Below are 22,767 nucleotides of genomic sequence, written 5' to 3' on the forward strand. Positions count from 1 at the left end.
TGTGGCTGAATTACAACAATTCTGCAAAGATGAGTGGGCCAAAATTCCTCCACAGCGTTGTAAAAGACTCATTGCAAGTTATCGCAAACGCTTGATTGCAGTAGTTGCTGCTAAGGGTGGCCCAACCAGTTATTAGGTTTAGGGGGCAAACACTTTTTCACACAGGGCCATGTAGCTTTGGTTTTTTTTCTTCCTCATTAATAAAACCCTTCATTTAAAAACTGCATTTTGTGTTTACTTGTGTTATCTTTGACTGTTTAAATTTGTTTGATGATCTGAAACATTTAAGTGTGGAAAACATGCAAAAAAGTAAATCAGGAAGGGGGCAAACACTTTTTCACACCACTATATATGAAAAAGTTTTATTTAATCACCAAAAATAATTATAAAAATAATTCAAGGGGTTTACAGTTACAGTGAAATATTTAATTTCAGTTGTAACCAGGGCTGGCATGATATCAAATTTCACTACACAAGTATTGTGGCCAAAAGAGTTCATGATAACAATATTACTGAGACAATTATGGAAAAATTAAAAAGAATACAAGTACAGGGAGATGGAGAAAGAGTCCGTCACCGTAACTGTACAACATTGTAAAAAATAAAAAAAGATTTAAGAGGCGCTGGATTACTTACACAATATTATCCTATGTGTAATATTAACAAGATATCAATATTTTTTTCTAAATATCAGTTATCCTTAATGCAGGTATATTGAGACACCCTTAGTTGTAACCAGCTTTCATCAGTCCTGATTAATAATTCATCCATATGTGTACAGTAATAATCTTGTAGTATTAGAATCATCTTTTATTTACTTATTTTTCAGCTGCTTAATAGTCGGTATTTATTTACCGGGTTATATCCTGAAAGAATGATTAACTCACTGTGGTTACTGAAGCTACAGATATTTATCAAATGGATTTGAACACAGATTTCCTGCCATGATTCATGCCTCAGTTTATAATCCCGTGAAAGTTTTGATGCCAGAGGTTATGTACTGATAAGGACTCTTGCTGCAACAAAGCCAGAAGACTTTCTCAGTCACATGCACCTGCTAGTATTTGCGCAACGTTTGTCCAAGGAGTGGTTTCAGAGCAAGAAACATTCCTGCCAATTGTTCTCAGCCTCGTCTGAATAGACCTGACGTGCAGGTTTCAGCGACTAAGAAGCATTTATTCCAGGTTGCCAGTCCTGATCTGATTGAATGTACAGATTTGATTTCATGCATGGCGTCGCTCCTTTCACCCAGCCTGCTGGAATGTAGGGGCTTAAGAGCAGAGGTCACTTTACAAAGCATGAGGAAGTGGCAACACAAAGGCATTATTTCTTTGTATCAGTAGGTGGCAGCATTAACTCACTGAGTGATTTTCTGCAAGGCAAGGATGACAATTGAAATTTCACCATGCTGTGTGTGTGTGTGTGTGTGTGTGTTATGTAGCCGGAGAGAAATGAGAGTGACCACAGCAGGGTCAGACTGAGACCAGATGGGCCAGAAGATGAGCTCTGAGCCTTTGACTCGCTCTGAGGTGTTTGGACAGCTCAGGAGGGAGCTCTATGGAGAGGAGCAGTCCAGTCAGTCCAACACTCACATATTCATCGTACTGGGAGCCTCTGTGAGTACAAAACTTCTTACAACATGACATGACTATTTCTCCTATTCTAAAATTGTAACTCGTACACTTGTGGTTTCCCTTTAACACAGATCTGTAGGAATGTTTGGTCTGTGTACAAACTCTTGTTTGCCGATGTCACTTCACTCTTCTGGGTTTCTATCTACATTAAACTACCAACAGTGGAAAAAGTGACAGATCTTAAAGTGGCAGGGGTCCAACTGAGTTATCACAAAGCCAAACAGGAGAACAGTTCAGTGCGTAATATTACAGTGTGGTAATCAGGGAATGAAAGCCAGGGGAATGAGCACATGTTGACTGAAATGTGCTGCATCTACTTTTCCCTTTGTCAAGCAGTGAAAGAAGGGGATAATTTTGGAGCACAAACATTTTTGTCAGACTGTTCTTGGCCTTGAGCCTGGCACAAGTTCAAAAATGTAGTTGTTTTTATCTATCTTTTTTTTGTTTTCTCTTGTCTTATCGAAGCCATTCATCTATATAGATTTTACCTAGAGTTTCAGAGTTCTGTAAAAGGGTTTGTTCAAAGTTCTCCTGTTACTCAACAGATCCACCCACTATACATCACCTCTTGTGTTTAAAGTTTACCTACTCTTTGGACTCTTGATTCTCTTCAGTCACAGTGATTATCAACAGGAGTCAATGATGAGATCTTTATTTTATTTGTGTTTCTTACACAGGGAGATCTCGCTAAAAAGAAAATCTATCCAACTTTATGGTGAGTAAAGAACTGCTGCGTAAACACCCATTGCACACACAGTTCTTTCAAGTTGTTTCATGAGTTTGGACCTTGGTCAGTGTTTTGCATCACTGCTTTTGGCCGTCCCTTCTTTAGGTGGTTATTCAGAGATGGCCTGCTCCCAGATGACACCTACTTTGTGGGCTTTGCCCGCTCCAAGCTGACTGTGGAGGACATCAAGAGAGCATGTCTGCCTCATATGAAGGTAGTACACCTGAGGCTCCTTGTTGGCTGACACAAGATTTTGATTCAATTTGATAAATCGTAGTCAGAAAAAAAATCTGAAATTTGTCTTGAGTCTCCCAGGACGTTTCCAATAAGTACACATAAATACAAAAATACAAAACAATCTTTAACCAAACAAATCATGTCATATAGTATGAAAAGTGGATGCAGTGCAGCAAACTGATCATCCTATTAGATTCAGTGCTCGACCCAGGTACACTGATCCTACTTAGAAGACATACTCTTATTTAGTAGTTTGATAGACTGAGTAAAAGAGTTCCTGAACCTGTTCAGTCAAGCCTGTGAGAGGGAACGGACAGGGGCGACATAGTGAGGGGGGACAAGTGGGACTGCTAAATTCCATTATAAAATTAAAATTGGCTGAATAAATCAGTTGAACAACTAAACTTTGTATTAAAAAAATGTTGGAAGCACTCTGAGGCCCCGCTCGCCTCTTAACCCTTTGAAACCTGGAGAGACATCACTTTTCTTGTGCTGCTTTCATACCTTTTGTAAGTATCAATACCTTTAAACCATGAGCAAATTGGTGATTTATTTCAATATTATGGGAAAAAAGCAACTTGGTAAGAAATGTCTCACAAAATAAAAAAAATAAAAAAAAAAAGATTAAGAAAATTATTTAAATAAAAAAAAAACAGGGGAAAAGAAAAAAATGGGGAAAACTATATTTATGATTATAATAATTATTATTATCACACTTTAAAATTATGTGACAGAATTATTTAAATTTTTAAACATTCTTTTCAGGTTATTCCCTTGTTTGTTTTTAACTTTCTTTCTGTCTTTTCTTTTTCTTTCTTTCTTTTTTGTTTTTACTAATTTTCTTGTTTTTAATTTTCTCTTCTTTTTTTTTTTTTTTTTACCAATTTCTTGCTAATTGTTTGGTCATGTCTTCTCTTGCTGTTCACTGCCTTCTTCCCATGTTTTAAAGGGTTTTAAAGGGTTAAAGGTGGAAAATGGTTTAGTCCACCCCTGCACTAGGTTTTGTCTCTAAATGCAACTAAAGCCGAATGAGTTAATGCTGCTGGAACACCAACGGACACTGAGTCTTTCCCTGAGTAAAATCTGGGATCTAAAAAAGAAAAGAAAGAAAGGGACAGAAAGCAAACTGACTTTGTTAAAAAAAAAAAAAAAAAAAAAAAGAGAGAGACATGGATGGACATGGATCAAGAGAGAAAGGGCGGGGGACCCACAGAGACTGCATATGCATAGGGCCAAGAATTTTGTGCTACACCACTGGGAGCAGAAGTAGTTCTTTCTGAGAGACAACATTCTTTTAGTGTACACAGCTTGAAAACTTGACTCAAGCATTTGACCCACAATCTTTGAGCACATAGTTTGGGGTGTCTTTTCAGGAATCATTCTTTGACTTTTCCCTCAGGTCACTGATGAAGAGAGTGAGTCTCTCTCAGCCTTCTTCAGTAAGAACTCCTACCTGAGCGGCTTCTATGACGATAACAGCTCTTTCGCTCAACTCGACGCTCATCTGTCGTCTCTGCCCGGGGGAGCTGACGCCAACAGACTCTTCTACCTGGCCCTGCCACCCACTGTCTACCAGCATGTCAGCACAAATATCAGAGCCCACTGCATGAGCTGCAAGTCAGTGTCTGTCTGTCTTACTAAATGATGGTTTACTTGCTATTTGATCACATTATCCTAATCGGCTGTGTGTGTAAAACAGAGGCTGGAGCAGGGTGATTGTTGAGAAGCCCTTTGGCCGTGACCTTCAGAGCTCACAGGAGCTGTCGGCCCATCTGTCCTCCCTGTTCTCAGAGGACCAGATCTACCGCATAGACCACTACCTGGGCAAAGAGATGGTCCAGAACCTCATGGTGCTCAGGTAAAACGCTCCATACACACATTCTCAGACACTTAACCACCTGTGTAAAACTAAGCATCATAGATTAGATTTCAGGAGTACTCATGATCTCTTCCTTCTTGTGCTGTTGGTATTGTGAATTTCACTTTAGTAGTGATTTCTTCTCTCACTTCCAGGTTTGGAAATCAAATCTTTGGACCCATATGGAACAGGAACAGTGTGGCCTGTGTCGTCCTCACCTTCAAGGAGCCTTTTGGCACTCAGGGCCGCGGAGGATACTTTGATAACTTTGGTATCATTCGGTGAGAGACAGCACATTACAGTTTTTTTCAATCGCTAACAAGCGCTTACCCATACTTCAGATACTTTTTCTAAACTCTTAACACAGACTCACACCTGCAAAACACAATTGGCCAAATGGATAATTTTCTTCTCAAAAACACATTTTGTTAAATATATACTAACTCTTCATTTCAAAATAGAACACATCTTTCTCTGCACACACTAACTTTACCAAAACACTGGAAATCTGACTCAAAATGAAATTATTCTGTCAAAGAATAACACTTGTTTTCACTTCACAAGGTACATGCAGTCAATCAAAGTACACCAGGTTTCAAAATACTGGCTATTGTTGACATTACAAAAACTGCATAGACTTTTATGTTTCAGTTTTACAGGTATTTGCATGCAAAACATGCAATCCACCGTTTTTACACTAAATTTCTTGGTTGGGAACTGTATGTCCACATGTAATGTTCACATTCAAAAGCATTCCAGTAAAAAGCAAATCAGATTTTTTTTCCTTTACTGTTTACTACAGGAGGTACAGTAGAAATACTGTTTACAATATGATAGAACAGAAAAAGTTTTACAGTATTGCTTACAGTGAACAAAATACCCATGAAACACACAAGAGCATTCTGAACAAAAAAACAACAGCAAAAAGCCCAGATAAAAAGGGGGGGAACTAAAAAAAGCACAAAATTACTGTATCTAATCTCTGCGATCTTCAGGGTTAGGCCACATGTTTTCATCAACATCGCATCTGATATTATCCAAGGCGATGCACCTGGGATAAAACCGCTTGGTATGTCGGATCCACCCTTGGCAATCATCAACTGTGATGTCCCTGCAGCCAGCATCCATGGCTTCAAGGAGGGACATCTGGTCATGTGGCTGATGGTCATAAACCTTCCACCTCCATGCAGAAAAGAACTCCTCTATGGGGTTGAGGAAAGGTGAATAGGGTGGAAGGAAGAGACGTACCAGTCTTGGGTGGACTTCAAACCATGTTGTTATTGCTTGCGAATGATGGAAAGCCACATTGTCCCAGGTGATTACAAAGGTCCTCATGTTTTCACCCTCCTGATCCTGCTCTGGAACCAGGCGCTGGTGGAGATCATTGAGAAAGGCAAGGAGGCGCTCGGTATTGTAGGGTCCAACCTGACATCTGTGAAGGAGTAATCCTGCATTTGCAATTGCTGCACACATGGTAATGTTTGCCCCTCTCTGTCCTGGCACATCAACTGTGGCCCTTTTTCCAATTACATTTCGTCCACGTCGACGCCTTTTGGCCAGATTGAATCCTGCCTCATCTATGTATATGAATTCATGAGGGGCCTGGTTGGCCTCCAATTCCATAACTCTCTGAAACAAAGTTCATGTAAATCTCATTACTGTATACCATACTGTACTGTAACCTATTACTGTGTAGGTTACCTACTTGCAAAGTGCAAAGCTTATAGAACTGGACATTGAATTGAATATACAGTACTATACCTGGATATATTGTCGTCGTAGCTCCTTGACTCTCTCACTGTTCCTCTCAAAGGGAACAGTGTAGAGCTGCTTCATCCGCACTCTGTGTTTGGACAATGTCCGCGTAATGGTTGTGAGGCTGATGCTATTGATATTGTCAAATATCTCATGGTCCTCCACAATTCTAGTTTGAATTTCATGCAGTTTTATTGCATTATTTGCAACAACCATTTCTACAATGGCAAGCTCTTGATCATTATTGAGGAGCTTTCCTCTTCCCCCAGAGGGAGGAAGACGTTGCATTCTTTAGAAGGACAAAAAAATCAACATATGCATTACTGTATGGCCTTATTGACATGTCAAGTGAGAATAGAAACAATCCATGTAAAATGCAATACTTACCTGTTGGTTTGTTGAAAGATGCGTATAATGGAGGCAACCGTTGACCGCCTCAAATTGGGCTGCACTCTTTCACCAGCCTCTCTTAGTGAAAGACCGTGGTTGATTACATGGTCAATGATAGTGGCACGAATTTCATCACTGACTACTGTTCTTGCAGCCCTTGGAATGCCACCACCACGCATTCTTACACCTCTACCTTGCCCTCTCCTTGGGCCTGCTCTTCTCCCTGGCCCTGCTCCTCTCACTGCTCCTGCACCTCTCACTGCATCTCTCCCTGGGCCTGCTCTTCTCCCTGGGCCCCTTGCTCTTACTCTTCCTCGTCCAGACATTACAGTGTTTGTCTTTTTCTGTTTCTGTTTCCAAAAACATCACTCCTCAAAGTCCTCCTTTTAACCCCTGCCACTGAGTCTAAGCCAGACTGGAATCAGCTGTGGTTGGCCCAATTTACCCAACATAAATCAGCTGTGTGTCAATTATTCAATTGTTTGTTTATTATCAGCTGAGATATATTGTTTTTGAACTGATATCATTGCAGAAGCAGAGGTTTTTATACTGTATCTAANAATTATTCAATTGTTTGTTTATTATCAGCTGAGATATATTGTTTTTGAACTGATATCATTGCAGAAGCAGAGGTTTTTATACTGTATCTAAGGTTTGGAATATTGTTTTTGCTATTGTGGGATGTTGTGTGTTAACATTCGTAAATAATACAAAAACAATCCATAATTTTGTTGGGAGGTATAGCTTGTCTGTTAAGAAAATGTAAGCATTGTGGAAATGTGTTCACTGACCGCATATTGTGTGAAAACGACATGAAATGTGTGAATGGTATGGCCACAAAAGACCGATGCTGTGCTAATTGTGTTTAGAGTTTTGAAAATGTGACAACTGGTTGGACAAACGCTTGTTAGCAACTGAAAAAAACTGTAAGATGAAAGTTAAAATGTTGAATATAATATGATTACTTGCCCTGATTCCACTTCTTGTGTCTTGATGCAGAGATGTCATGCAGAACCATCTCCTCCAGATGCTCTGTTTGGTCGCCATGGAGAAGCCTGCTTCCACCAGCCCAGATGACGTGAGGGATGAGAAGGTAACACCAACGCCTGGATGTTTGGAAATAATCTGTGCATATTTCCAGTCTAAAATTCCAGAGCATCCATGTCAGTGCAGTCCTGTAATCATTCATGTGCTGTAGGTGAAGGTGCTGAAGTGTATAGCTCCTGTTGCTGGTTCAGATGTGGTACTCGGCCAGTACGTAGGGGACCCTGAGGGTGAGGGTCACTCTAAGCTGGGCTACCTTGACGACCCCACCGTACCAAAGGACTCCTGCACACCAACATTTGCCACTGCGGTGCTTTATGTCCAGAACGAAAGATGGGATGGTGAGGCGAAACTTTTTTGTTTTACTGTCTTAGTCTACATGTGACAACATCTGCTTGTGATTCTCACCCCGTCACTTCTTTTCCACTCTTCATGTTAATCATTATGTCAACCACCTTCCACCAGGCGTTCCTTTCATTCTCCGCTGTGGCAAAGCTCTGAATGAGAGAAAGGCAGAAGTGCGTCTGCAGTTCACTGATGTGCCAGGAGACATCTTTTGTGGACGCTGTCAGAGGAATGAGCTGGTGGTGCGGGTGCAACCGGACGAAGCCATTTACCTGAAGATGATGACCAAGAGGCCTGGAGTTTTCTTCAGCCCTGAGGAGACTGAGCTGGACCTCACCTACAAGAGCAGATACAAGGTGCTACACTTGAAGCACTTTGAAAAGTTATGACAAGTGAATACTTGGCATTTATGGTACGCTTGATAAATGACTTAAAGGGACAGTTCACCCTAAAATCCAAAATACATATTTTTCCTCTTACCTGTAGTGCTGTGTATCATTCTAGATTGTTTTGGTGTGAGTTGCAGAGTGTTGGAGATATCAGCTGTAGAGATGTCTTCCTTCTCTCAAATACAATAAAACTAGATGACATTTGGCTCGTGGTGCTCAAAGTACCAAAAAATACATTCAGGGAGGATGCTATTGATATTTACATCTTACATCTTGCGCTGTCATGATCATGAGGCTCTCTTCTATGAGCAGGTTCACACTTCCTTCTGAGCGGTCAATCCATCCATGCCTCTCCATCATGTCTTGTCCAAATAAAGGCCACTGGTGTTGTTTTGAATTGCAATATAATGGAGGTTATCCAGTGGCATTTACAGCTTTTTAACATCTGCCATCTTTCCTTTAGGATGTGAAGCTCCCAGATGCGTATGAGAGGCTGATACTGGATGTCTTCTGTGGAAATCAGATGCATTTTGTCCGCAGGTTGTTTGCAACATTTACTATCTTACTTTATTGTCGTGGCATTTTTTTTAACGTGGTGGGGTTTTTTGCCTAAACTGCTCTACTTTCTGTCCCAGTGATGAGTTGCGGGAGGCCTGGAGGATCTTCACCCCCCTCCTGCACCAAATAGAGGGAGAGAAGACACACCCCATTCCTTACACCTATGGAAGGTAAAATTATGTGTCTTTTTTATGAGACAAAAATAAATACATGATGCACAGTTTCCTTTTCAGTGATCATTTATCCTAATCCTGTCTTTTCTGTGTTGCCTCCACAGTCGCGGTCCAAACGAGGCGGATGAGCTGGTGAAGAGAGTGGGATTCCGCTATGAGGGAACATACAAGTGGGTGCAGCCCCACACAGCATGATGCCTTCTATCTCACACATGCACATACACTCATGAACGTTTACAAACAATAAAGTTTACTAAAATCTGTCACTGCTGTACATTGCTTGATTTTGTCTGCATGTGAAAGAAATATCACTGCTTTTTATTCCTAATCGAATTTGGAAATGAGAAATCAGAGACCTGATTTAAGTGTTCACCTGTAAATTTGATTTTTTAAAATAAATCATCATGCACTCTTTTGCCTGCACTTTTTTTAACTGGAATTGCCCACACCTAACACCTCTGGCCTTAAGACAGACCTGTGTGTTATGGACTGAATACGGGTCAGTGTTTACACATGGGTTCATTTGAATGTTAAGAATAAAAACCTGCTCTCTGCTATCAGCGGGCCTGTGTTTACAGTCATCACTACACCATCATGATACTGAACACCACATAATATCTATACTAAGAGGGCTTGTTGGTCTGGTTTGTAAGAACAGGTGACTCTCAATAAAAAAGGCAAGTTCAAATGTCCCACTTCAGGTAAAAATGACATCCAGGTATGTGTTTTAAGTCAATCTGCTACAATGCATGAATTACTTTTAACATTAACACTTCAATTTACCTTTATTTTTTTAACTGCCTGCAACAGACTGATGCTGTTTCTTTTCACCTATGTGTGTCTCTACCAGGTGTGTGTCCTGGCTGGGGGGCCTCCCATCTACAAATACACACGCACTTAAATAAATACACACTCCGACCAATAACAAACCATTTGCTGATCCTGGCAGTACTCAGAGGGCCGTGGGAGGTGCAGCAGGCACGGACATGTGTTTAAACAACTTCTTCTTTGGGACTATTTTATTTGTTCTTTCATGTGTTCATGATTTTTAACTGTAAAATGGCTTTTACAATAGTAATATAATCTGTCAGTAGGGGAAGCTATGTTGACAATACAAATAGTGAAGATATCAATCATACATGATTGTTTATACACAACAAAAAGGAGGCAAAGCTGTTGCTCCTCTGAGGGTACACTGCACCGCTGAACAAATGTTGACAAAAATAAAGAATAAAAGGAGTCAGCTCAGTCTTTTTTATTGCGTTAGGATGGGTTTTTTTTAACAGTCCACATGACTTTATTCTTCGGAAGCTCAAGTGAAAAAAAAATTGCAGATCAAACAATGCATACAAACACAATATAGCATTAAAATCTGCACTAAAGACAGGTGTATCAATTAGCAAGTCTTTTATTAGTGTTTTAAGCAGCAGTATTCGACAAACACACACTCATTTAAGAATAAATAGTTATCTCATTATTGCAATGAGAAAACATGTAAAAGTACCTGAAATTGTAGGAACTCTTTGGCCATGACAGACTCGCTGTCTCAGTGAATTCACAAATTAGAAACTCTGTCACTTTTCTGTCATCATCCACAGTTTAGCTGACTTTTTGTTTCGGGTGCATCCCCTTTCACACTAGTCCTTCCCCGCTGCAGCTGTGTATGGCTGCTTTGTCCTCGATGCCCCTGGCATACAGACGCACCAGCTGGCCATGAATCCTGAGAGAAGTGAAGACAGTTAAAAACTGTGCTCCTGAGAAATACTCATCCTTCGCCATCTGTGCACTATTTTGTTTTGTTGGTATATGACTGAGCTGAGTTAAGATTAAAGAAGTATTTCACTGCTGAAAGGATGCTCTTTTCATAATGAAAGCAAATACTTTTGAAATGGGTTCTACATGACCAGAGAAAATAGAAACAAAGGGCTGTGGCATTTGCTTTTGCTCAAGAGGTGGAAAACCTACAACTACCAGAATGCACTGCGCCCAGCAGAACCAACAAACACTCCCGCTGGTGGGTGATGTAATGCAAGCTTGGACATTTTGACACAGGAACAATATGGTAGCTGGCAGGGAGCAAATGATCTTGAATTACAGTTAAACAATGAGCTAAAGTATGTTCCTGATTCATAGACCAGGGAGATCAGGGCACTGGCAAGATGGAGGAAAGTTCACTGTAGTTTATTTACACATACGACCCATATTGTTATAATATAGTTATAAAGTATCCCTTTAAGTTTAAACCTGACATATATTAGGAGGATAATACAGTACCATATGAGAATAAAATATATCAGTGGTTCCAAACTGGTGGGTTGCAGTCCATAAGTGGGTCGTGGGTCCATTCTGAATGGACCGCAAGTGACTCCCAACTGTTTCAAGTTTGTAAAAAACACAGTTATTTTTAAGTACAGTGAATTTCTGGCACAGAGCTTTTATTTTGAAGTGTTGTTTCCTGCTGTAGAGTGAGTGACTAAACAGGATTAATGTGGAAAAAACCACAGTATTACATTAGGGAATCCACTTGGAAAGACATCAAGGAATGTACGTAAGCTTCTATTTAATTATTTAAGAAGAACAAAATTAATAGAGAGAATTTAGGTTTGGTTTTTGTTTTGTTTCCTGCCAATCTACTGCTCTGCACTTCAGTCCAGTAGGTGGCGGCAATGCACCTGAAAGCTGGTTTGCCAACTGCCATTAAACTCAAAGAAGAAGAGTAAGTAAGCGACTGACTGACAGTGTGATGCTGTATATATTAAACTGTTTTTGGCCTTGAACTAATTACTAAGGAGACAACTGGACCCTGTGGCTGGAACAGTAGGGAACCACTGCTCTAAACAACATGTGGATGTATGTATTCTCTTACCTGCTGAGGATCTCAGTGGAGGGCAGAATCTCTCCATCACAGTTCCACACTGACACAGCAGGAGCTTTACTGCAGCACAGACCACACATGAAGGGGTTCGCTGCTTTCTGCTCCTTTGTCATGTCTCGTCCTGTGCCTCCCTCTGCCAGGTGCTGCTGAGATCCATTCCTGCTTACAGTCTCGATGTCGCCTCTCTCCTCTTCATCTACCACAACATTCGTCTCCCTGATCTCTTTATATGGGTCCTCCTCTTTGTTGGGGGGGAGGGAGAAGCGGATGGCCTTCACCCGGTGAACCTCCACAAACGGCAGGTCAAACTAAGTGGCAGAGATCAGGTTAAGTGGTGTTTAATCTTGCATGTCCAGCTTGGTTGTAATGTGGAAGTGCCCATACCTGGTCCTGCGAGCTTGTGTGCCTGTAGAGGAACTTGAGGAATCCCAGTGGGTGAGTGTCCCACACCAGGATGAGGTCACCTGTTCCATCCGCCAGGTGAGCAGAAGGAGAGAGGCCCAGAGGACTTTTGGGACATGAGCTGGACATACAAGTGAGAGACACACACCTGAACCTGCCCTCCACGCTCACCCACTCGCCTGGACAGAGACAGAGAGACATCATGCTATGTTAAAAAATATCACAGATGAAACTTTAAGGACCATACTACTGTTTTTGCATGTTTTAGCCCATCAAGCACTTTACTGCTCACCACTGTCCACAACGTTTTTCCTACCCTTGATTTCTAAGATTTACTTTATAGGCAACCACTGGTTTGAGCTGAGTTTGCTGTGTTTGTTTTCTGTTACAAAAGTTTTTTCGTCACCACTGCAGCTCTCTATATGTTGCAAATAAAACAATCTTAGACATAAGATTCACACTGTGGAGTTTCAGTTAGACTTACACTGCATTTCATTAGTAGTTCCACTTCCCTGCATTCATTTTACACAGCATACATTGCACAGATGCCACTTTGCAAGCAGGGGGAGGAGTGGGGGATTTAAATGAACACACCAGCCCTTGTACACTTTTGGCCCAAGCTATTATGATCAACCACCAACAGTAAGATTAGTGCTACGCTGCTTTTTACAGACTATCAGAAATACCTGCAGGCTCAATCATCTTAGTGAGGTGAAGGCGTCTTCTGGGGATAACTGTAATACATTGGCAGGCACTTGGTTATAAGCTGCATCAGTATCATAACTATTATTGTGACAGAGATTATGTTGGGGATAGGGTCGCAGCAGTATACCTGTCTTAAGGTATACAACGATATGACAATTGACGGTTATCATACCGTGAACATTTGCTTATCTACAATATTTTAAAAAATGCATGTGGATGGTAGAGTCTCACCCTTATTTTGGTTATTTTTAAAAGGGAGACTTTTTACACATACATCCATAAAAAAAAGATTCAAGGTTTTAATTATAGCAATAAACCCTTTGTTCAGCCAAAAAATAGTAAAAAAATGTGACTGATAATAAAAATGTTGTAATACAGTGATTCTGTGAACCGCAATATTTTCTGAGACAGTTATCGTACCCTGAATATCTCATATCCTTGCAACCCTAGTTGAGAATAAATAAATCAAACTGAACTGTATTAAGTTCAGTTGTCTTAAGAAACTATCTGCTAACTCAAGAACCTCTACAAATGTAAAGAGACCTATAAAATGTATTTTAAAAAGTGAAACCAAAAAGCATGACAGATACTAAATTTATTTATTTTATTTATTATTTTATCGTCTTTCCAAATAATTTATCTTCTCCTACCTTGGTGGCAAGCAACCAGAGTTTACTGCCACCTAACCATGGTTTTTTTCATGCATCAAATGCTTAACTGCAATGCATTGTGGGTGATACCTCTGGAGTGACAAGTTCACTTCAGTTTTTCAGACAAGTGGAACAACACTTATGAGGGCAGCAGAGGCCAGTGCCAAGGGGAAGTCAACGAGAACATGTTGAATGACTAATGAAAGTTTAAGCTTTGTTTTAAAGCTTAACAATTACACAGCTGCCTCAAGGGCAGGAAAATAAAGACAATGAGCATGTGCAAAATAACGGCAGTTTCTCTAATGGTTACTTAATGCTGGCTCCAAAAATGAGTCAGACACCCATGTTGAAATACCCAACCTTGCAGCAGAAATAAACAAGTTTCCAGCCTGATACAAAAACAGTTTGGGTCTCTATAGCTGGTTTCCCCCTTTATGACAACTGTACGGGGGCCGAACTTTTATACAACTCACCCGTTCACATTTTATTAAGGCTTAAAGTTATGCATAATTAAGGATGGGGCCGTCTGCGAGGTGTCACCACAGTTTATGACACCCCACAGCTCCATCCTCTCGTCCAAATATGGTCTCTTCTGGCCCCCAAACAACTAAGATGGCGATGGCCAACATGCAGAACTCAAGGCTTCAAAATGGGAGTCTACAAACAAATGGGTGATGTCACATTGACTATGTCCAATTTTTTTATACAGTCTATGGTCACAAGACAAAAAGCTGCTTTAAAGTATGCATCATTTCTGCTAAATGGGCTAAAACATGCAAAAACAGGACTTTTATATGTGTATATTATTACCTTCTGAGTCACTGCTGAGGTGGCTGAAGTGGGAGCTGTACAGTGAGCCTGAATCTGAAGAGTGGGGGAAAAGTCTTTCTGTGCTTTTGGAGCACACATTGCACCTAAGGATACACACACACACACACACACACACACACACACACACACACACACACACACAAAACAAAGAATTTTCACTCTGCTTGTAAGTCTGTGAAATAACAAGCTCCTCGACCTTGACACCCATTCATAAGAGCATCATAAAGCATTCGCTGACAGCCAGAGGCAGCTGCCTCAGACAAAGGCAGAGGCATTGTACATGCTAACGGGAGACAGAGGCTCACCTTTCATCTAGATCAAGTTCCTCTTGCTGTGGATCCTACCCTCCTTGAGGTGCACCCAACACCCGAGTCCCCGCTGCAGGTGGTAGCAGTTACAGTGTCTCTAGCAGTGAATTTGAACTACCTGACTGGTGCGTTAATAATAATGATTCTGCTCGCAGGGACACTTTCTCGCTTTCTTGTTAAAGAGTTTAAGGTCAACAAGGTCAAAATAGCTCTTGTCCTTAGACAGCTTAGATAAGAATGAGGTCTTACAGAAAGGCTTTGAGTACATTTAGTCAGTAGAAAATGTAACAGGCTTTCATTTATGGAGGTTTATGTTATTTTGGACGTCTTCCAACACGGCCACCTTGCACCCACGTTTTCATGGTCACTACTTTTGATATCCAAGATGAGTCACTTATAAGAGATAAACAAATGGGACTTATGGAAAGGTGCTATATACAAAATATGTTTGAGGTCACGTGACACTGGAAACTAAAGTGATGAATATGGATCCTTAATTCATAAAGTCACCTCTGTGATACAGGAAAAGTACCAGAATGCTCCCACGCTCCCAGATAGTTGCTGTTTGAAGTTTTAAGTGTTAAAACTCCTCCACATCACAAATGTTTAATCTGGTGTGCACACTGTAATTTTCTTATGCACACTGTAATTTGAGAGTCTGTTTTGTGTTTGTCATTAATTGCACCGTGTATACACCCGTCTTTGTGTCAGTAGTTTTGTGTTTTACCCTGAGAGGCAGCGTGTCCTATCTCTCGGGCTGGAGAGCAGCGGGTCTGCTGGTAGATACTGAACTATGCCTGCATAGCTCCTGTTGCTCAGGTACACCATTGTGCCTAGACAAAGGAGAGCAATTAGGTTAGCTGAAAATGCACAACACTGCATGAATAGACAACACTTTTAAAGAGAATGTAAGTGGGGAATGTGGTTTTGTGGCACATAATGTGCATGTGCGTCACATGAAGTCCTTTCATCTTAGCCGTGCCGCTATCTGTGACAGTTTCAGGATTAATTTTTAACTTTCACCTAAAAACAGATGCAGAGAATCTAATAGCATCTTGTGTAATTTCCCATGCAGTCATTTGTGTTCTCTAAATGAATCATCAGTCCACACCTGAGTAGTCATATCGGAGAGGTCCCATCCAGCGGTGCTTCTCACTCTCAGTCAGCACGTCACCGTAGAAGCCATAGCCCAACAGAGACACTGAGTAGCGCACCAGGGCAGAAGATTGATGGACTGAACACACATCCAAAGGCTGAGAGTCTCCTGCAAGGTGTTATGGGAATAAGAAAGGGCATGAGGGCTTTATCATGGAGCTCAAAGTGAACAAAATTGTTTAGGTATTTTAAGAATAACACTTTGATTTAGTGAGTTATTTTAAAGAAAATCCTTCCTCACCAATGATGATGTGCAAAGCCGAAGTGACAGGGTCGATCACTCCCACTGTGGCATAACACACACAGTCTGTAGAACCTACAGCAGATATAACAGAGCAGGATGAGTGTGTCACTGCTCTAACTCCATCATTAATTAATATTTTAAGGGATAGTACAGACTTTTTGAAGTGGGGTTGTTTGAGGTACTTATCCATAGTCAGTGTGTTACCTACAGTAGATGGTGGTCAGTACGCCCCCAGTTTGGAGAAGCAGGCAGAAGGAGCCTATCGTCACGAAGACTAAGCAATGTACTGCTGTGGACAGGGCCAGAAGTAAAAACATATTTTAGCCACCCAAAAAAGGCCTTCCTAAAAGTAAATGGTTTAAGTATACGATATATTTAGAATATTTTCACCGCTTTAGCTTGCTGTCAGACAGGCCTCTCCGATGAGAAGGTGAACTAACAGTGAAACTTGACAAAAACAGTAATTTTACTTTGCAGGAAACAGGAGTTGCTGGTCTACTGCTGCCTCATTTGATTAGTTTGTTTGTGTTATTATGTGACTTTGGTATTTAAAAGGGTTCATTCTGATTCACCAAAGTCATACGATAACACAAATAAAGAAACAGTCGTCAGCAGTCGACCAGCAACTCTTATGTTCAGCAAAGTAAAATTACTGCTTTGGTCAATGGAGTCTGGTGGCTTAGAAGAGAGCAATATAAGAGCTTCAGTTCCCAGTCGCAAAGGGCTGTGTGACGGCAAGGTAAAGCGGTCAAGTTTTCTGAATATGGTGTGCACTTAAACCAATACTGATTTTTGTAGATGGGCCTTTTTTAAATGGCTAAAATACGTTTTGCTGCTGCCTCCATTCATCTCAGTGCATTACTTAGCTTCAGTGGTGGCACTCCTACCTGCCTCTCCAAACTGGGGGCCCACTTCTGTAGGTTACACACTAACTATGGATAAGTATCTCATACAACACCACTTCAAAAAATCTTGACTATCCCTTTAACAGCAGAGTCATTACCTGCAGGGATGATGCCAATGTGAAGCGGACAGGGCTGTAGGGTGACAGTGGGATCATTCTCACAAAGGCCTGCCTCTTGTTGTGTCCGCCCAATCAAACCGTGAAGTATTTCGCTGAACATGCCATCCCCACCCACACACACCACACTGTTATAAACAAACACAAGAGTTCTGTTGTGAAAGCACCTCCCAGAATTCTCTCATACCACAGTGTTTACACTGTGGTGCTGGTGGCTCTTACCCATCAAAGCCCGTCAGGTCTTTCTTCAGGAGGTGGTCTCTGGCCTGGTTTGCCCGCTCTGTCACTAAACAATAAATGGTGTGATTACATATAGACTGCCAGTCACTTTCATTGATTATTTCTTAAAGAAGTAGGTCTCTAAGGCCATCTATGAGACACAGTTTAGTTGTATTTTACCTATTACATGAGAGCTGATACCAGCCAGCTCAAACAGAGGGGCAACCAGAGAATGGTAGATCTTCCTTCCTTTCTTCTTCCCTCCAAATGGGTTGATAAACACCAACAGCCTGTTTGGACGCAACGGACCTGAAAGATATGTTTGGAATGTCAAAGGTTGTTGAGAGCCAGCAAACTCTGGAGGATTTAAAAATGAATTTCTAATCATCCATCCTTACTGTGAGTCTTGACGGCAGTTCTCAAGTGTTTCGTCCACTGGTCTCTGAGCACCCGACTGAGGCAGCTGAACTGGGTCCGGCCCAGTCTCCATAGTAACCCATAAGAGCTCCCGCTGCTGCTGCGCTTCACGTAGAAAACTGGGAGTAAATGACAGATAAAGAAAACAAAACCATGGTGTAAAACGACAACATCACCTGCTGAAATGTGAGGAATTACAGGCACATATTTGACTAAATTGTATAGCTTGAGCGCCGTGCACCTGTATGCAAATTACCCATGTTCTTACAGACGACGTGTCATGCTTCAGGCTGTGTTATTATTTACTACAGCACTGACTGTGGCCGTGGGTTTGTGATACCTGAGAGTCTCCCAAGAGAACCCACCTGTAAAGTCTTTGTCTGTGTCCTCGACTGACTTCTGGGGAAGGATCTCCACTCGGCCATCCTCCACTCCAACCAACTCCGCCACAGGTACTGAAACTTTAATCACACAGACACACACACACACACACACACACACAGCACTAAAACATCAGTGCTTCTTTGCATACCATGAATAGAATATTTAAACCACTGGAAAAGACTGCAGACCTCCCTCACACATGTTTACTTTTCAAAGCAGGTGTCAAAGCACAGGTGTAAAATGAATAATGGCTGCATCACAATTAGTTGTTCCAATGCCGGGAATCTCTTGTAGGAAAAACACAGGTGTTACTAATAATGTTGATGATGGCTGCATTATATTTGGCAGCTTCAGGTTCAGTGTCCTGATATTATGCATGGTGACTCACTGGCACACCTAATAAGAGTGGGGCCACCTATCCAGATTATTACTCATACCTAGCCTATAAAAAATAACTTAATGTCTGCCTAAAGGGGAAGTATGCCTATTTTCAAAATTCATACATGTTATTACTATGGTTCAAGACAGTACAAAAATATTAGTTAACATGAGCGACTCTCTCCCAAAACCAACCAAAAGAGTGCTAAAACTCAAATCTGTGATGTCATAGGGTATGAAATCTGGAGCTGCTCCATAGACAGCAAATTGGGAAAGATGTTATAGATGACAGCAAGAGCACCCAGGGGAATGTTCTGAGTATATGGATGACTTTTATGTTTCAGAACTGAGAACACTACAATAGAATAAAGCTTATTAGGGGATGAAAAAGATAACAAAGATTCTGTAGGTCCACAAATTCAGGCTCCCATTTATTTGCTGCATTCAAAACTGCATACTATGCACTAGGCTACATACCCCATATGTGTTCTATCGTTCGACATACTTTTGTGTAAGTAAAGATGGTATGTATCTTTTCAGACGCACTGAGCTGTAATTATCACGTCACCTCCGCAGATCTGGTTGGAGATGTGTAACCATCGTAACCCATGCCAACCTAAGTTCTACTTTTATAACTATATTACGCCTAGCAAAGTGAAATCTTACACTTCTTTCATACGGACACTTGACTGGAGCATTATTGATGTTACAGAGCTGTCTTGGTCAATGTCTGTTAGGAATGTTGACGCCATTGACGACGATATTTATGGCGGCGTAGTGTCCAGTGTTACTATAATATAATATTTTGCCAGAAATAGTATATAATTCACATACTATATGTTTTTATTCTAAGGTTACGGACAAACTAAAACCTCTCACATACTGTTTTACCCTACTAAACAGTATGTTAGCACAGAATTTCGGACCCAGCCATTGACTGTGTCTGACTTTATACTTGAGTTTGAGACTTACTTATCTGGTTTCTGGCTTTGAGAGATAGTAGCTCCTGATAACAAATATTGATTAAACCAAGGCCATAGAGATAATATATTGGAATTCTTGATGTAGGTGGTGTTCAACAACAGTTTTGGAGCCTCACTGCGTCAGAGAGATTTGGATGATACAGCTTGTGTGAAGCGTGTAAAACATTACTGCGTCTTCTTTGGGTCAATATTTTTAGGGCTTTTTGAACACGTCAAAGAGAGCACACTGTATGGTGTGCTCAAATGTATCGTCATTATGGTTTTGTTTGTTTGTGTGTTTGTTTGAGCACCAGAAGTGTGTTGTCCCACAAAAGACACACACATTTCTGTAAAACTTTTATCAGATTTTTCTCTGTAGTGACAGCAGATCCCACAGAACCTGTCTCTCTGTGTACATGAGTGACAGCCACATAAAGGCAGAGGCATTGTGCAGTTCAGGAAAAATGCCAGGAGGTGTGTGAGTTTCTTATAGTTCGTGTTTTCAATTAGGTGTCTCAGGAGGTTGTGTGTCATGTTAGTGCTGCTGAACTTGTTCTACGTGTTTTCTGAAAGCAGCCATATGCTTATTAATTAAACCCTCCCTGTAGGCTAATGGTCCAAAATTTAGTTGGGCTACATGTATGGTGTATCAAATATTTTGTTCATGGTGTTTCCTTGGCTACCTCTAAAGAAAGAATACTGCCTTGTTTGTTTGTCATCATGATAGTGTGCCTGTTCAGTGAAAGCAGGAAACAGGTTGTGGCTTTGCACTTGTTACATGGCAACAACGTGACTGTAAGAGTATTCCCCTGTGTGCGCGTGCAGTAATAGCTTATTATGGTGCCGTATGTAAACATTATTATCATTATATTACATTATGTGATGCTATAGTCTATAGACATTATAGATGGATGATGTCTGGGAGAGTAAGGAGCCACCTACTTGTTTTCTTGTCCCGGTTCTTCTTATCCACCTCGGTCCAGTTGAAGTGCCAGCCTGTCAGAACAGCCCGGTATCTTTTATTCCCGACCCATAAACTTGACTCCAGCCTCAGGTCCGTCTCCATCCGGAAAGCGCTTTTTCAACCACAGAGTCTCTCTTTTTCCGTTTCTCCGAAAACTTTTATGTTTACATTTCACAACCATAACTTTTACATCTCTGAGAAACAGCAGCAGGTTGACAGTCTTATCTCGTCATCAGTCTACAACCCACCAGAGTCCTTATCTGACATATGAAAGCTTTCATCTTCCTCTGAATTAATCCGAAGGTCTTTTTTAAGCCATCACACCCGTGAAATGGTGAATACACCGCCTCGCACACCGGTGTTATTCTCACAATATTTCCTGTACAGTCCCTCCCTGTTGACACCTGAATCATTTGCATGTTGCACTGCTCATTGGATGTCAGCAGCTACTTTACCTGAAGTGCGAGCATATACTGGCCAGTTAGGCTGCTGCTATGGGATTTGGTTATTTTATACAGTAGCACAAATAAATTAATGATTGAAAGAAGGATCTGATCTTGTCACAGTAAATTATAAAATATACAGCAGGCTATGATACCAGCCAGTGGGATGATGTATAAGTTATAATATCCAAATCCAAAACACTGTGAAGTCTATAAGAAAAAAAGGGGTTAAATAGGGTTTAGGGATTATATACAAAATTTAAAAGGAATGAGATTCACTGTTGATGATGGTCTGAAAATTATTTATAAAGGATCAAAAACACCCTTCAGTACTCAGAGGACAGGATATTGTGGTTGTAGTTTACGGTGTTAATCAGTGGTGTATGATAGTTACAGGCCCCATGTGCATGTTATTATGATGGGCCCTAGTGCAAGATTTTGCATCTAAACTAGCTACAGCTTGACATTGCACAGCATCAACATACATATACTTATTCAGCAATCATAAGCACAAATCTATATATGACAACAATACCAAATAAAATGTAAAAAGTATTCAATTTACTTATTTTAGTTTTTAGTTATTTTAGTTTGTGGTTTTATAGTGTATGTAGAATAAGCATATACTTTTATTGTTGAATAGATTGCTAAAAAAAAAGATGGAGACTGGTTTGCCTTATGATGGCGCATGTAGCTGTCCCCACTGTTTAAATCTAACATGAGTTTTTCTTTGAACATTGTTGTATTTCTGAGGTGGTAATCTCAATGAGTTTCAAGAGCCTGTCCTCTGTCACCATGCTGTTGGATGGCCGGCTTTATGGGCCCCCCCGTCCCATGGGCCTAAGTGCTACTGCACTGCTTGTACTGTCTTACAACCCTGGTGTCAACCATGGCAAGATTAACTCACTTTAGGGGGTCCCCTGGGCAAAAACACAATTTAGGCCCTCACTGACTTTAACAAACCTTGCATGGTCACGCATCTTCAATTATTAGGGTCTGAAAAAGCCTGGTCTCCGAGAACACTATCAAGCTGCTACTTTAAAAGAAAAAGAAGGATGATTTATGATTATTTCAATGGTAAGCACTCAGAGACCTGAATGCCTTTAAATATGAAAATCTATGATATGTCATGAGTCTCCCCTCAAAGACTTTGACTAGACTTAACATCGACTTATCCAAAACACATTTTTCTTCTTCTTTGCTTTTACTTAACCAGAAAGTTATATTGAGATTAAAAATCTCTTTTATAAGGGAGACCTGGCCAAGGTAGCAGCCACTCAAAACTAATTAAAATGCAACAAATACAACATATAATACAGAAATCCACAATAAAACAACAACAACTATTCAAACATGTGGCCTCTTAAGAAAAACAAGCACATCTCTATCACTACATTCTTTATGATGGCCTTAAATTGATCAATGGATATATGTGTGTCTAATTTGGATCTGCTTGAAGGTTGTTCCATGTCCAAGGTGCAGAGTTGGAAAATGCAGTTTTCCCAGATCTGTTAAAACCCAGTGGAGATGTGTGGTACACTGAATCAAGGCTACATAAAAATGTAATCATAAGAAATACCTGTTAAATCAGTTTAGAGTTATGTTGACTTGAAAGGGGGCTCCAGAGCAAAAGTCTGCGTTTTGGCCTCTACTGACTCCAACTCCCATCCTCTGTGCATTGTGTGTAGGCTGACCCCTA

At 40.8% G+C, this 22,767-nt stretch overlaps 2 protein-coding genes across 4 annotated transcripts; one reads left to right on the forward strand and one right to left on the reverse strand.

Annotated features, from left to right (window-relative positions):
- The first annotated feature begins 1,429 nt into the window (after nucleotides 1-1,429).
- Nucleotides 1,430-12,150, forward strand: LOC126402770 (glucose-6-phosphate 1-dehydrogenase-like). 3 transcript variants are annotated; one of them, XM_050065011.1, is made up of 13 exons: nucleotides 1,430-1,616; nucleotides 2,312-2,349; nucleotides 2,467-2,575; nucleotides 3,998-4,215; nucleotides 4,298-4,456; nucleotides 4,612-4,737; nucleotides 7,601-7,694; nucleotides 7,800-7,986; nucleotides 8,111-8,346; nucleotides 8,843-8,919; nucleotides 9,015-9,107; nucleotides 9,215-9,280; nucleotides 9,961-10,364. In XM_050065011.1, the coding sequence occupies exons 1-13, from the start codon at nucleotides 1,488-1,490 to the stop codon at nucleotides 10,013-10,015; spliced, it is 1,587 nt and encodes a 528-aa protein (XP_049920968.1). In that variant the 5' UTR covers nucleotides 1,430-1,487; the 3' UTR covers nucleotides 10,016-10,364. The 3 variants fall into 3 exon arrangements, with proteins under 3 accessions (XP_049920968.1, XP_049920970.1, XP_049920969.1); XM_050065013.1 differs by lacking the exon at nucleotides 9,961-10,364 and adding an exon at nucleotides 12,126-12,150 and having other exon boundaries at nucleotides 1,431-1,616; XM_050065012.1 differs by lacking the exon at nucleotides 9,961-10,364 and having other exon boundaries at nucleotides 1,431-1,616; nucleotides 9,215-9,373.
- zgc:158263 (ceramide kinase family protein) lies at nucleotides 10,507-20,977 on the reverse strand. The gene is made up of 13 exons (XM_050065010.1): nucleotides 20,604-20,977; nucleotides 18,303-18,398; nucleotides 17,919-18,056; nucleotides 17,701-17,829; nucleotides 17,524-17,587; nucleotides 17,284-17,429; nucleotides 16,278-16,352; nucleotides 15,993-16,145; nucleotides 15,609-15,714; nucleotides 14,553-14,656; nucleotides 12,370-12,566; nucleotides 11,977-12,293; nucleotides 10,507-10,830 (listed from the first exon to the last, which is right to left on the reverse strand). The coding sequence occupies exons 1-13, from the start codon at nucleotides 20,725-20,727 to the stop codon at nucleotides 10,743-10,745; spliced, it is 1,737 nt and encodes a 578-aa protein (XP_049920967.1). The 5' UTR covers nucleotides 20,728-20,977; the 3' UTR covers nucleotides 10,507-10,742.
- Between the last annotated feature and the right edge of the window lie 1,790 nt (nucleotides 20,978-22,767).

Source organism: Epinephelus moara, chromosome 16 (assembly GCF_006386435.1).
Source record: "Epinephelus moara isolate mb chromosome 16, YSFRI_EMoa_1.0, whole genome shotgun sequence".
Classification (NCBI taxonomy): Eukaryota; Metazoa; Chordata; class Actinopteri; order Perciformes; family Serranidae; genus Epinephelus; species Epinephelus moara.